General features: G+C 53.5%; 1 protein-coding gene across 1 annotated transcript in view; it reads left to right on the forward strand.

Annotated features, from left to right (window-relative positions):
• FRMPD2 (FERM and PDZ domain containing 2) overlaps positions 1-13,810 on the forward strand; it is a 113,884-nt gene that overhangs the window by 94,024 nt on the left and 6,050 nt on the right. Inside the window, exons 25-28 of the mRNA XM_027771518.1 lie at positions 3,530-3,674; positions 5,514-5,728; positions 7,969-8,067; positions 11,826-12,169. Of these exons, the coding sequence (XP_027627319.1) occupies positions 3,530-3,674; positions 5,514-5,728; positions 7,969-8,067; positions 11,826-12,169 (803 nt within the window). The remainder of the gene's footprint in view (positions 1-3,529; positions 3,675-5,513; positions 5,729-7,968; positions 8,068-11,825; positions 12,170-13,810) is intronic.

The raw sequence follows: 13,810 nt of genomic DNA on the forward strand, positions 1-13,810 counted from the left end.
CGATGGAGCAGGGCAAGCTGCAGCCTGCTGGGCCCGGCCTTGCTTGCCAGCGTGTCCCCTGCTCAGTGGCCCTCTCACCCTCCCCTTTACCTGGGCCACTCCCTCCCCAGCTCCCAGGTCATGCATTCCTGTCACCTGTGCTTGTTCCCCGCAGGCCCCAGGCCAGCTACCCTGTGGGTCTGCTCACCACAGCGAGAAGGGATCAGGGCACCGAGGCAGAGATGCTCATCCCCTTACGTGCTCTTCCCGTGCAGGGCCCATTTGCACACTTTTTAATTTTGGGCAGCATTTTTTTCTCCCTTTTTTAGAGATATTTTTTGTTCTAGGGTGTGTGCACTCACTGAAGAGATAAAAAGCGAGAAATCATCCCTGAGAGAATGCTCACACCATAATCCCTTCTCCTCCAAACTCTCAGGATTTTGGGTGCATACGCACGCGTGTCTGGTGTGAGTTTCAAGCCTCTGTATCCAGGACTCAAACCGCTGTTGGTCAGGTGGGAGTCCAGCGATGTACCCATTACACCATCTGCTGGTCCCTCAGGCAGCATATCTTAAGTTGTTCATTTATTTCATTCGTGACAAAGAGTACATGCATGTGCACGAGAGAGAGGGAGGGAGAGCGCGAGAGAGAGACAGAGAGACAGAGAGACAGAAGCACCCTCGGCAGGGTCTCCTCTTGCTAGGACCCCCTCTCCCCAGCCCGCCTGCTCCCTAGGATCTTGGGCAGAGGAGCATGCATACTGAGCATGTTTTCACACACCCCCACCCCCATCCCAGGGATACAAACCCTGTCGGTGGGGACTGACGGCACCACTGGACTGACCCTCAGGTAATTTGCTGTTACCGCAGCATGTCTGGTGCTGTCTGAGGCTGGAGCTGTTAGATGCCGCAGTGTCCTGAGCAGAGCTGGCACTGCCCTCTCTCTGCACCCGGGGAGCCTGCAGAGCAGGAGTCCCGAGGGCATTTCCACAAACTGGGAGTCAGAGTTCTGGGTCCTTTGTGCTTCGTTTCCTGAAGCAGCCTTCTAGGTTATGGTGAAATCGACTTACACTGGCGACCTCAGCTGACATGTCTGTTCCTCAGACCTTACTAATGAGCATAGTTGGGGGGATACCTGGCTGGTCTGGCAGCGATGGCAGGTAGGAACTGCCTGGTGCTGGGTCATGGGCCTGGTGCTGAGGGACATCTGCAGCAGAAGGATGGAGAGGGGCCATGGCCCCTGATGGAAACGTGGCATTCTTAGGAAGCTTTCCAGTGATGTCTAGCTGCACGTCAGATATAACAAGATGGGCAGTCGCGCAGGAGAGTGGGAAATCAAGCCAGAAAGAAAAGGCAGGTGGACTGGCTTAGTGCTGGGGTGCCATGCTGCGGGTTTGGATTCCAGGTGATGGGTGACACTGGAAACTTTTAATCGAGGGTGTTGCGTGTTCTTAGACCAATCGATTGCCGCCATGATGGCAGGAGAAAGACAGGGTCCAGCAAACCAAGTTAGCTGGAGCTTGGCCCAGCCAGCTGGGTGCCGACACTGTGGGGAGTAAAGGGGAGCCTTGGGGGAGTTTGTCACTGGTGGCTTGCCTCAATTCCAGACCCAGACTGCGGACCCAAGGCGATGGAGCAGGGCAAGCTGCAGCCTGCTGGGCCCGGCCTTGCTTGCCAGCGTGTCCCCTGCTCAGTGGCCCTCTCACCCTCCCCTTTACCTGGGCCACTCCCTCCCCAGCTCCCAGGTCATGCATTCCTGTCACCTGTGCTTGTTCCCCGCAGGCCCCAGGCCAGCTACCCTGTGGGTCTGCTCACCACAGCGAGAAGGGATCAGGGCACCGAGGCAGAGATGCTCATCCCCTTACGTGCTCTTCCCGTGCAGGGCCCATTTGCACACTTTTTAATTTTGGGCAGCATTTTTTTCTCCCTTTTTTAGAGATATTTTTTGTTCTAGGGTGTGTGCACTCACTGAAGAGATAAAAAGCGAGAAATCATCCCTGAGAGAATGCTCACACCACAATCCCTTCTCCTCCAAACTCTCAGGATTTTGGGTGCATACGCACGCGTGTCTGGTGTGAGTTTCAAGCCTCTGTATCCAGGACTCAAACCGCTGTTGGTCAGGTGGGAGTCCAGCGATGTACCCATTACACCATCTGCTGGTCCCTCAGGCAGCATATCTTAAGTTGTTCATTTATTTCATTCGTGACAAAGAGTACATGCATGTGCACGAGAGAGAGGGAGGCGAAGCGCGAGAGAGAGACAGAGAGACAGAGAGACAGAAGCACCCTCGGCAGGGTCTCCTCTTGCTAGGACCCCCTCTCCCCAGCCCGCCTGCTCCCTAGGATCTTGGGCAGAGGAGCATGCATACTGAGCATGTTTTCACACACCCCCACCCCCATCCCAGGGATACAAACCCTGTCGGTGGGGACTGACGGCACCACTGGACTGACCCTCAGGTAATTTGCTGTTACCGCAGCATGTCTGGTGCTGTCTGAGGCTGGAGCTGTTAGATGCCGCAGTGTCCTGAGCAGAGCTGGCACTGCCCTCTCTCTGCACCCGGGGAGCCTGCAGAGCAGGAGTCCCGAGGGCATTTCCACAAACTGGGAGTCAGAGTTCTGGGTCCTTTGTGCTTCGTTTCCTGAAGCAGCCTTCTAGGTTATGGTGAAATCGACTTACACTGGCGACCTCAGCTGACATGTCTGTTCCTCAGACCTTACTAATGAGCATAGTTGGGGGGATACCTGGCTGGTCTGGCAGCGATGGCAGGTAGGAACTGCCTGGTGCTGGGTCATGGGCCTGGTGCTGAGGGACATCTGCAGCAGAAGGATGGAGAGGGGCCATGGCCCCTGATGGAAACGTGGCATTCTTAGGAAGCTTTCCAGTGATGTCTAGCTGCACGTCAGATATAACAAGATGGGCAGTCGCGCAGGAGAGTGGGAAATCAAGCCAGAAAGAAAAGGCAGGTGGACTGGCTTAGTGCTGGGGTGCCATGCTGCGGGTTTGGATTCCAGGTGATGGGTGACACTGGAAACTTTTAATCGAGGGTGTTGCGTGTTCTTAGACCAATCGATTGCCGCCATGATGGCAGGAGAAAGACAGGGTCCAGCAAACCAAGTTAGCTGGAGCTTGGCCCAGCCAGCTGGGTGCCGACACTGTGGGGAGTAAAGGGGAGCCTTGGGGGAGTTTCTGGTGGGGACACATAAGCTTTTGCGAAACCAGATAGACCAGAGGTGGACCACTAAAGTGTGGCCTCTGGCAGCTTAACGGTACAGTTCCCTGATCGACGGAGGGCTGTTTTAGCAGAACGAGGCGGGGGAAGGGAGCATGAGCGAGGGGAAGATGAGTCTGGCATGGAACATGCTGGGAAGGAGGCATGTGTGTTACTTCCAGGTGCGCTTGTCCAATAAGCAGCTGGATCCCAGCAAATAAGCTAGATTAGACAAAGCGGCTTATTGGAAACAGCAGGAAATGAAGATGCACTTTAGAGGGAAAGGACTGCCTCCCGCTTGCCGTATGAAATGTGCGTTCCGTCTGTCCACCTGTCCTTCTAGGCTGCACGACTGGTCTTACAGAGAAGAGGCCCAGGGGCGGCACAGCAGTGTCCTGCTAATGACAGGATGGGAGACGAACACGCAGCGGTTCCCTTGGTAACGGCCTTGCCTGGCAGGCACTCGAGCTGTGTCTCGGTGACAGATGGTGAGAGGAGAGAGAATTGAGTGTTACCATTGTCCTGTCATCTCGTGCTGCTTTTGAATTGTCAAGTCAAAGGGGAAGGCAGGAAGGCGTCCTCTGGGTTTTCTGAAGAAAGCGGGCCGTGACGATCGCGGTGGGGCCGGCTTTGTGATGCAGTAAGAGCCGAGCTCATAAAACGTGTTTCTGGAAAACAAATGCATTGTCCTGACATGGTGTCCAGGCACCATTCCGTCCCCAACCCTCGCTCGGTCTCCTGATGGGCTGCTGGAAGGTTAATGTTCGTGCCTGAATGTTCTTGGATGAAATCGGAGGGGAAGGCCGTGCATTTTCAGACCCGTTTGGCTCCGCAAGCTGAGGGGTTCTGGCACAGTTCTCTGAGGAACGACTGGGCAGAGGGAATGCTTCGGATTCCAACCTTGGGCTTAGCATCATGTCAAACAGCAAACCCAGGGCCAGTTTACGGGGTCTAACAGCACATCTCTGGGCGGCCTGTGTCTGCACTTGCCCGTGATTTCATCTCTCGCTGGAAGAACATCCGTTTCCTGTGTGCGTTCTGGGGCTTGTCTCTGTTCAGTCCCTCGTAGAGATTTTCAGTTCTGCTGCAGAAGGCCTAAGGCAGAGGAAAGCAAGGTAGCCCTGGGGTGGGGCGATGGGGCGGGATGGAGGGGAGCGTGCCTGTGTACGGCCATCCGTGCCCTCCACGCTTACTCCCCTGCCCTGCCAATGGCAGCCTTTGAGAGGCTGACGAGGAAATGAGCTGAGGAGGCCAGCTGGCTGAGAGAGGGTCGGCCACACAGCACCCCTCCCCCGACTGCCCCATCAAAGTTCACCAGCTGGTGCTCAGTCCCTCTGTTTGTCGATGGCATCTGCACTGGCAAAGGCCCAGCAGGGGCGGCTCAGAGGCCACTCTGGCTGCCAGACCACCAAGGTGCCCAGGGCTGTGTCCCTCTTTGGTGCCCAAAGGCAACTGTTTTGTCTATAGTCATCCACACGGCCAAACAAAGCACAGCTGCAGCATTGTCCTCAGACTTGACCGTAATACTCTCTGAGGTCTAATACACAAATCTAGTGTTGTATATTAAAAATGATTAGGGCTCTAAGGAAGGATGTGTGATATAATTGTTTAAAATGTTTATTTCTTCCATGAGTAAGAGAGAGAGAGAGAGACAGAGACAGAGAGTTAGCACTCTCAACAGGGATTTGGCACCGCGATCCACTCCTGGTCCAGCCAGCCGGGTCATGGGCACGTGTGTGTCTCTGAGTGGGAGGTGGGAGCCCCTGTGGAGAGCCTGCCTGTTCACTGCATTGTACTGCTGGACCACTGTTGGTCCCCCAGGAGTTTATTAACTGCCAAGAGCACGTTGCATAAGCTTATAAATTATATTTTGGTGTATAAACGTGACCGGTAGTCCGTAATTACATGAAACCTTTGAAAAGTGGCCAGTCCAAATGAAGGAAACACAGGCTGGAGTTTGATGACTTAGCTTGTAGGAAGAATGCAAGCTCTCTCGTTTATAAATTTTAAAATACGAATTACATGTAGAAATTTTAGAGGGGTAAGGTTAAGTAAGTGAGGTTTATTTTGCCTTTCTCCTTTCACAAAACGTAGCTATTTGAAAACGTTGAGGTGGCACTTCTGGTCGGTATTTGCAGTCCACGCTGTGTTTTATGGACGGCACTGATCTGTAACATATCTGGTGGATCCGTCATTAAACATCAGTAAATGAAAACTTCCTTTGTGAAACAGAAATACTGGTCTCTTGACAATTTGCATTTGAAGACTGGGCAGTTTCACCTGTCATCTACTAAAGGACTTATTTTTATCTGTATCCCACAACACAGGTCTTACATTTGAGGTCACGCTGAGAAAGAATGCCGGTGGCTTGGGGTTCAGTTTCGTGCAGATGGAGAGGGCAAGCTGCAGCCACCTCAGGAATGATCTCGTTAGGATTAAGAGGCTCTTTCCGGGGCAGCCGGCCGAGGAAAATGGGGCCATTGCAGCTGGAGACGTCATCCTGGCCGTGAACGGAAGGCCCACAGAAGGCCTCACCTTCCAGGTGCTAGAGCCGCGAGCCCTCAACTCTGGGTGTAGGCTGATACTGGCTGTGCTGCTTTCAACATTCCCACCATTCGGAATACTCCGGGCTCCTGGGAGTCACACTGGAGCCTGGACCTTGCTCACGCGAAAAGAGCAATTAGCAGAACGTTCCCACGTTACTTTCCCATCTCAGTTTCTTTTTTTTTCTTTAATTTGCCAGAGGGCACGTGTTCTCACTGGGGTAGGGGGAGAGAGAATAAGAAAGAAAGCACCACCCCCTTTGGAGAACGGCCACTCCACAATCCTTTCTCCTCCCTTTCTCCCTCCTTTCAGGAGTTTGGGCACACACGCACATGTGTCCAACATGTTTTTCAAGCTGCCAGGTCTGGAACATGAACTGAACAGTCAGGCACGTGGGATCCGGCTGTCGTCACTGCCGCACCATGGGCTGGCCTTTCAGTTTAAACATCTGACCATGAGGCAGCCTGAATTCCCTCGGGCTCATTAGTGATGCAGAGGATGAGACTGGCACGGGCTTTCAGCTCACGTTCCCTGGGTGGTGTGAGGGCCAAAGGGACTGGGCTGGGTCCCTGTCCGCTAGCCTTCCCATTTCTCTGCTAAATTCATAGTGCTTGACATATGTGCTATATCGATTGTCCGGCCTGTGGATGCAATGTGAGACAGAGACAGAGACAGAGACAGAGAGCCACACGCAGATGCTCCTCAGTTTCCAGCACCAAATCTCATTGACATATCGGACGTATCAGTTGGGTCCTGGTGGAAGACTGAGCCATTTGAGGAGAGTTTAATAAACTTCAGGAAGGTAGTTGGGAAGCTTGAGGGACTGGTGATGAAGAGGTTCCTTTAGCCACCCCACACCCAGAGGGAGAGAGGACAAAGCAATTACTCAACCCCACGCTCTGAGGTTAGGGTGGAAAGGACTTGCTGGCAAGAGCTGTGGCGTCAGCTGAGGGACAGTCATCAGGCGGGGACCCTCAGGTGAGGAACCAGGAAACACCAACCTCCCTCTCCCTTCTCTGGCCCCTGCCCTGCTCCTATTGGCTGAGCCCAGTGGAGGCCTCACACAGCCCACAGGCCGCTCCAGGAGCACGGAGCGGGTGGATGAGGGGAGGCGGCCCAGGCAGGGACTGGGCACGTTGGGAATCTCCCCCCAGCAGTCATGTAGAGAGGAAGGCCACACCTTCATCCACCCACCTGCTTCCAGAGGTGTTCTGAGGGTGCCACTGGGCTGGCCTCTGCCAGAAGCCTGGGGACAGAGGCGACAGCCCTGTGGTCACAGAGCTCATGGTGGGGGTGGGGGACACACAGGGGAACAACGGCGAGGGCAGGAGATGAGGCCCTGGGGAGCCAGGGAGGAAATACATCTGCATCCCTGCAAGCACTGGGCAGCCCTGGGGTGGAGGAGCAGCTGGGCCAACTGTTCTTAAGCAGAGTGATTTTGCCTCTTGGGGGACACTTTCCCTAGTCCAGAGACACCTGTGGTTGTCACAACTGACGGGTGCTAGCGGGCAGAGACCCGAGATGCTGCTAAACATCTGCAATGCACCGGACGGCATCTCATGGAGCCGTCCGGCCAAAATGTCAGTAGTGCCGAGAGACTGAGAAAGCCTCGCCTAGATGGCCACAGGGACTGTGGAAGCAGTGGGAGGGCGGCCTGGCAGGAGCTCAGGGAATGGGTACAGGTGGGCAGGTGGGAGAGCGAGCCGGGGCAAGTGTGCGGGGTGGGCCCGGTGAATCAGAGAGAAGGTGCAGCACAGGGACTCGGCTGTATCTGTGTACTGGAAAGACCGCCCTTGAACGTGGAGGAAGGCAGGTGGGTGGCCTAGAGGCAGGAAGCAGAGAGGCCACTGCAGTGTCACAGGTGAGAGGATCCCAGGGCGTGCGCCAAGCACAGCAGGAAGCTCAAAGACCAGTGCCAGGCCATAGCCATTGGTGAGCTCTGAGATGAGGGGAGGAAGACTGAGGGAGCCACGTGTTTGAGTCGCTCTCTTTCTCTCTCTCAAGAAAAGGGGTAGGCACTGGCAGATACTGAAAGGGCCCTGGGCAGACCCTGGCTGTTTCCAGCCCTGTGTCTGGGTGTGGCCTCTGTGGGGCCTTGGCCCCTCACATTTGGGAAGTCAGGCTCACTGTGGTGTTCTCTGAAGCTCTCTGGAGCCGAGACACAGATCAAGCTGGAGGGTGGTGGTGGCCTTGGCGGTGGCAGCCCCAGGTCCGACCTTGGGTCTTACTTTCTTGCAGGAGGTGCTCCATTTACTGCGAGGGGCCCCTCAGGAAGTCACACTCCTCCTTTGGAGGCCCCCTCCAGGTGTGCTGCCCGACTTGGAGCAGGACTGGCAGGTGAGACGCAGCATCTTCATCCTCTACCTGGCCCCTGCCATGCTGGCCCGAGTTCAACAAATCTGACCAGCCCAGGAGGCCCTGTCTTTGCCTGCTTCTGCCTCCCCCAACATTGAGGTCTTCCTCTGAACATGCACGCGGTTAGACCTTGGCCCTGAAACATCCAGGGCCAGCCTCTGGGCAGCCCAGGCATCGGACACCCGGGAGCTAGGAGCAAGGAGCATAGGCTCAAACCAGGCAAGGGACTTCCGGTAAGGGTTTCCTTTCTGAGGAGCGAAGCAGGAAACACGGTGTCCACCCGCAACCCTGAATCATGAGTTAGATGTGTAGGGTCTGGGATCGCAAAGAGGCTCTGCGGTCAAGAAAATTTGGAATTTTCACCTTGATGCTTATGTTAGTCTGGTTCTCCAGAGAAACAAACTGTATTGACAATCTCTCTCCCTCTCTCATCTCTCTCTCTCTCTCTCTGTGTCTATATCTGTGTTTGTGTGTGTGTAGAGAGAAAGAGATTAATTTCAAGGAGTTGGCTCACTTGCCTGTGGGGCCTGGGTGAGACGCAGCATCTTCATCCTCTACCTGGCCCCTGCCATGCTGGCCCGAGTTCAACAAATCTGACCAGCCCAGGAGGCCCTGTCTTTGCCTGCTTCTGCCTCCCCCAACATTGAGGTCTTCCTCTGAACATGCACGCGGTTAGACCTTGGCCCTGAAACATCCAGGGCCAGCCTCTGGGCAGCCCAGGCATCGGACACCCGGGAGCTAGGAGCAAGGAGCATAGGCTCAAACCAGGCAAGGGACTTCCGGTAAGGGTTTCCTTTCTGAGGAGCGAAGCAGGAAACACGGTGTCCACCCGCAACCCTGAATCATGAGTTAGATGTGTAGGGTCTGGGATCGCAAAGAGGCTCTGCGGTCAAGAAAATTTGGAATTTTCACCTTGATGCTTATGTTAGTCTGGTTCTCCAGAGAAACAAACTGTATTGACAATCTCTCTCCCTCTCTCATCTCTCTCTCTCTCTCTGTGTCTATATCTGTGTTTGTGTGTGTGTAGAGAGAAAGAGATTAATTTCAAGGAGTTGGCTCACTTGCCTGTGGGGCCTGGCGAGCCTGCAGTTAGCAAGGCAGGCTGGAGACCAAGGGCAGGGCTGGTGTTGAAGCCCAAGCCCAGAGACCGTCTGGAGGCAGAATCGCCTCCTTGGTGGGGAGGTCTGTCCTTGCTCTGAAGGCGTCTGCTGATTGCACCAGGCTGGCCCCACGGTTGAGGGCCATCTGCTTTACTCAGTCATGGTGGAAATGTTAACCATCCCTAAGGAACACCCCCAGCAACACCTCAGCTGGTATTTGGCCAAACAACTGGTTGTCGTGACCGATGGCTGCTCCTGCAGCTGTTCATGGAGAACGGACGTGAGGGCAGGGAAAAGTGAGTTCGGGAGTTGTCAGTGCACGGACGTTGTGTGAGACTGAGAAATGGCTGACTCTCCTTGGGAAGGAGTGCAGGAAAAGTCAAGATGCGGGCTGCGATGTCAGCATGGGCACTCCACCCCTGAGGCCTGGTCCTGAGACGCGAGGCTGCGTCTCAGGCCAGGAGAAGGGTCTGGGAGTGGCTGGAAAACCAGGCTAGGCAGAGCTTGCATAAATTCCACGCAAGAAGATGGGAAAGGAAGCTCTCGAGAAGACAGAGCGGTCTGTTTTGTTGAATGTACCCAGAGGTCCTCGAGTGAGGTCATCTCATCGCCCTTTGGTTTTAGAAAGATAGAGGTGGCTGAAGACCCCCTGCTTAGAGCCTGTTCCGTTGAGTGGTGAGGACGGAAGACTGGTTGGGCTAGGTGCAAGAGAGAAGGGGGGAACGTGGGGATAGTGAGAAGAGACTGATCCAGGCGTTCTGCCGCGAAGAGGCGCAGAGAAGTGGGTGGCTGGTAGGTGGGGGTGGTGGGGGCAAGGACGCAGGCTGCTCACTGGGATTACGGTGGGAGGAGCAGGATTCTGATCCGAACGTGTCCATTCTCACTGCGAAGGTAGGGGCAGAGCGGGAGGCACTGTGGGAGGTGAGGAGAGAGAGGATGAGAAGTAATTTAGAGTCGGAGGTAGGAAACTGCACTTACGAAGGAGGCAGGCAGATGCCCCGGAAGTCTCGAGTGCCTGCTTGACATCTGTCCTCACACGTTGGAAGTGATCTAGTCGGAGGTTCAGAAGTAGGCGGCTTCACTGGGAACTGACATGAAGACACACTGCCTGCCCGAGACCTACGACTGAGGGAGAAAGGGGCAAGAGGATGGGACGGCAGGGTCCTCTTGTTTGTAAAGGGCAGAACCATAGCTCACAGGCAGCCCAGAAGGGCAAGAGAGGACGAGGGTGTGGGAAAGGAGCGGAGGCGATGAAAGGGCAGCAGCACACAGCTGGGCTCCTGGAGGGGGGAAAGATGGCTGGGAGCAAGTCTGGGACGATGGGAGGGAGAGGAAGGAGCAAGACTGAGATTCTGGAACCTTCCCCAGGGAGTGTGAAAGCATGATGGCCACACTTTCATTCTATCTTTTAAATCTCATCCATTTCTCATTTTGAGCTTTTTCCAGAGAGAGATTTTTGCTATAGGGTGTGTGTATTCGCTGGAGAGGCAGAGAGAGACAGAGAAACAGTGAGAAATCACCCCCTCCTGGGGAGGTGGTCATGCCATAATCCCTTCTCCTCCATTCTCCTCTTGGGATTTTGAGCAGGCACGTACACACGCCTGGTGTGAGTTTAAGCTGCTGGGGCTGGGACTCGAACCATGCTCAATTATGTGCAATGTAACCATTACAACATCTGCTGGGCCCCCACTTTTAGTTTTCACTTCACCCTTTCTGATGTGCACAGCGTGTCGGTTGAGCAGTAAGTATTTAGGATTTATGTCCCTCTCATTGAGGGGGACGTGCACCAGGACAGATGAGGAGACCATGACGCTGAGTGACAGAGGTGAAGGTTCTCCTTACCTCTGGAGTTGAGGGCAGAGGCGAGAGCCACCCGGCGCTCTATCATGTTGGGGATGTGGGATAGAAGGACTAAGAGGCACTTTCCCGGAAAAGGCAAGAACATATAGAAATGAAACGGACACACACGACGGCCATGCAGCTCATGCAGTGAGGGAGCCAGGCGGAGGGTAAGCCTGGCTCCAACAGCTGAGTAGCGCACAGACAAGGGGTGCAGCCAGGTCAGGTCACCCAGGGGGCGGGATTGTAGACAACGCGGCTTTTGCTGAACCCCGGACTGTTTTCCTAAGGAAGGTTGAGCACAGGCAGCGAGCCCTAGCAGGTCATCAAAATCAGAAGCTAGAGGCTGGGGTGTCAGCTGCTGAGGGGAATCAAGTCATGTTTGGAGAGATGAGGTCACGGCCTGGGAAGGAGCATCTCGGGAGGGCCGGCCACCCTGTGGTGGCAAGTGCAAAGGACTCCGGAAAAAAGTTCTTATTGGAAAATGAGAGAAAGAGTCTGTTTTCAGATCTGGCTATTTTAATGTTTAGCTAGATTTTGCAAATATTTTTAATTAAAAATAAAAATAATGCTCGCATGTGTTGAGAGCTCCCACGTGCCCCAAAGCTGCTTAGAGGCAAGGTTAGGCATGCTGCCCAGCGCCCAGCGGGAGACGTGGGGAGGCTGAAATCCCAAGCCCATCTCTTAACTGCTCAGATCTACAATCACATGAAAAACAGCCTTTTCTTTTTCAAAGAAGCGATTTTTAGATTTTCTCAGTGTGTATCATGGAACCAGTAACATTAGCATTTCTTTTAATAGACTCCTGTCCTCTCAGCGGACAAGGAATTCACCAGGGCGCCATGCACTGACTTGGAGCAGAGCCCCAGCCTGGATCAAGAGGACACCTGGAGGGACAGCATGTCTCCAGACATAGGGCAAGGCCTGAGCCTCAGGCCAGAGTCTTTCCAAAAGGCCATAAGAGAGGGACAGTGGAGCCGAGACAGAGAGAGCCCTTGGGCCAGTTTCTTGACTCGTCCTCTGGAGTCCCAACCTCACTTATGCAAACTTCACCAAGAAATGGAGGCATTAACTTTGGCTACCTCTTTGGAAAAGGATGTGAGGCAAAACTGCTATTCCGTTTGTGATATCAGAAAACTTGGAAGGTAAGATTCACCATGCTTGGGGAAGTTTTCCCAGTTGCATGCATCGCATTGCTAGAAAATCGCAATGAAGCAGTCAGTACCTCTGCTCGGATGTGTGTCACGCCCAGCTCCATCCTGGGCTTGTGCAGGGGAGGTGGGAACATGAGCAGCGTAAGGTCTGGAGCTGCCATAACCACAACCCGTGAGCTTCTGGAGAAGCAAACTCCACCTGGACCACAGTTCCCAATATATCTTGGGGGCTACAGACGTCAGCTTTGGAGTCTTCTCCCAGCACTCAAACCTTTGTCCTGCATCCCTCCTGGTGGCTTTAACACTGTGGTAAGAAGGCTGTCCTCCTGTCATTAGACGGGAGAGAGTTGAGCTGTGTTGTGTAAAATCCTTAGTTCTTTAGTCTAGAGCTCTAAGATCAGAGACCTGTCCCGAGACACGGAAAGAAAACCCACAAACACTTGTACAGTGTGAAAAAAGTTTTAGTAGGGGGAGTGAAGATTTTTTAATAGAAAAGGAATATACCTTCATTCCTGAAAGGCATGTGGGCGGGAAGCTGCCAGAGAAGGTCAGCTGCCCTGGGCATGAGGTTAGGGTTTACATTTATCATGGGAGTCAGTAATGAACATTTAGCAGGGGAAGGTCTGTCATAGTATCTGGCTTATTTGATTGCTCAGAATTTTTCCTACACTTGTGCAATTCTCTCTCAGGTAGAGAATTCAATGACCTAATCATACATGCTCGGTATGGACTTAGAAGCTATGAGCATCCATATTTTGATGAACTACCCTGCTAGTTTATTGCCCCAGTGGGAACTACGATGTTGACCTGGCATCCCATCCCGGTGGTGAATTTCTGTGTGTGTATCTGGGATGGCAGGAGAGAGGATGACAACCTTCCCAGAAGCAGGAGCTGGGTGGGAGGAAGTAGTCTTTGCAGAGGGTCTGGTTGTAACTCCTGATAAATTGATGGGCAAGGTGGATGGCCCCCTGTAACTCCCGATAAACTGATGGGTAAGGTAGGCGTCCTCCTGCTGTCTTCTCAGGGCCGCTCGCTCATGTTTAACTACCTGCCTATCATCATCTCTGCAGCTAACATAATGCTTTGCTGTCAGCACCAGCTTTCTAAAAAGCTACCTGTCTGTCTTCAAAGCCAAACTAAAACATTCATTCTAATGCAGATTTTTAATTTAGTCAACATTTTTGTGTGCATCCACCTGTATTTCTAGTCCTCAATCCTGTTCTGATGGGAAACACACTCTTCGATTCAATTTGATGACTGTCTTCCACATACGCAAGAGCAGAGAGACAGGTACAAACCTGGTGAGATACTGCTTCTAGGCCTTGGCTAGCTAGACACGGGGGCGCAAAGCCTGCAGATAAGGAGGAGACTCTCAATTCCCTAAGCAGACCCTCTGAGCTGTAATGGCTCTTATTTGATGGTCCTCTTCAAAGAATAGCAAGGGCAGATCTATAGGAGCTGGAAGGTGACACAGAGTATGAAGCAGCAGTGAGAGCTGTGGCAGACGGGAGCCTTACAGTCCCTATGAGCATCCGGATCCAATTATTTAAAGAACACTGCCAATCAAACAAAAAACAACTTTTTTTTTTTTTTGAGAGGTTTTTGCTATAGGGCGCGTGCACTCGCCAGAAA

Source organism: Tupaia chinensis, unplaced genomic scaffold (assembly GCF_000334495.1).
Source record: "Tupaia chinensis unplaced genomic scaffold, TupChi_1.0 Scaffold000221_1, whole genome shotgun sequence".
In the NCBI taxonomy this organism is placed as follows: domain Eukaryota; kingdom Metazoa; phylum Chordata; class Mammalia; order Scandentia; family Tupaiidae; genus Tupaia; species Tupaia belangeri.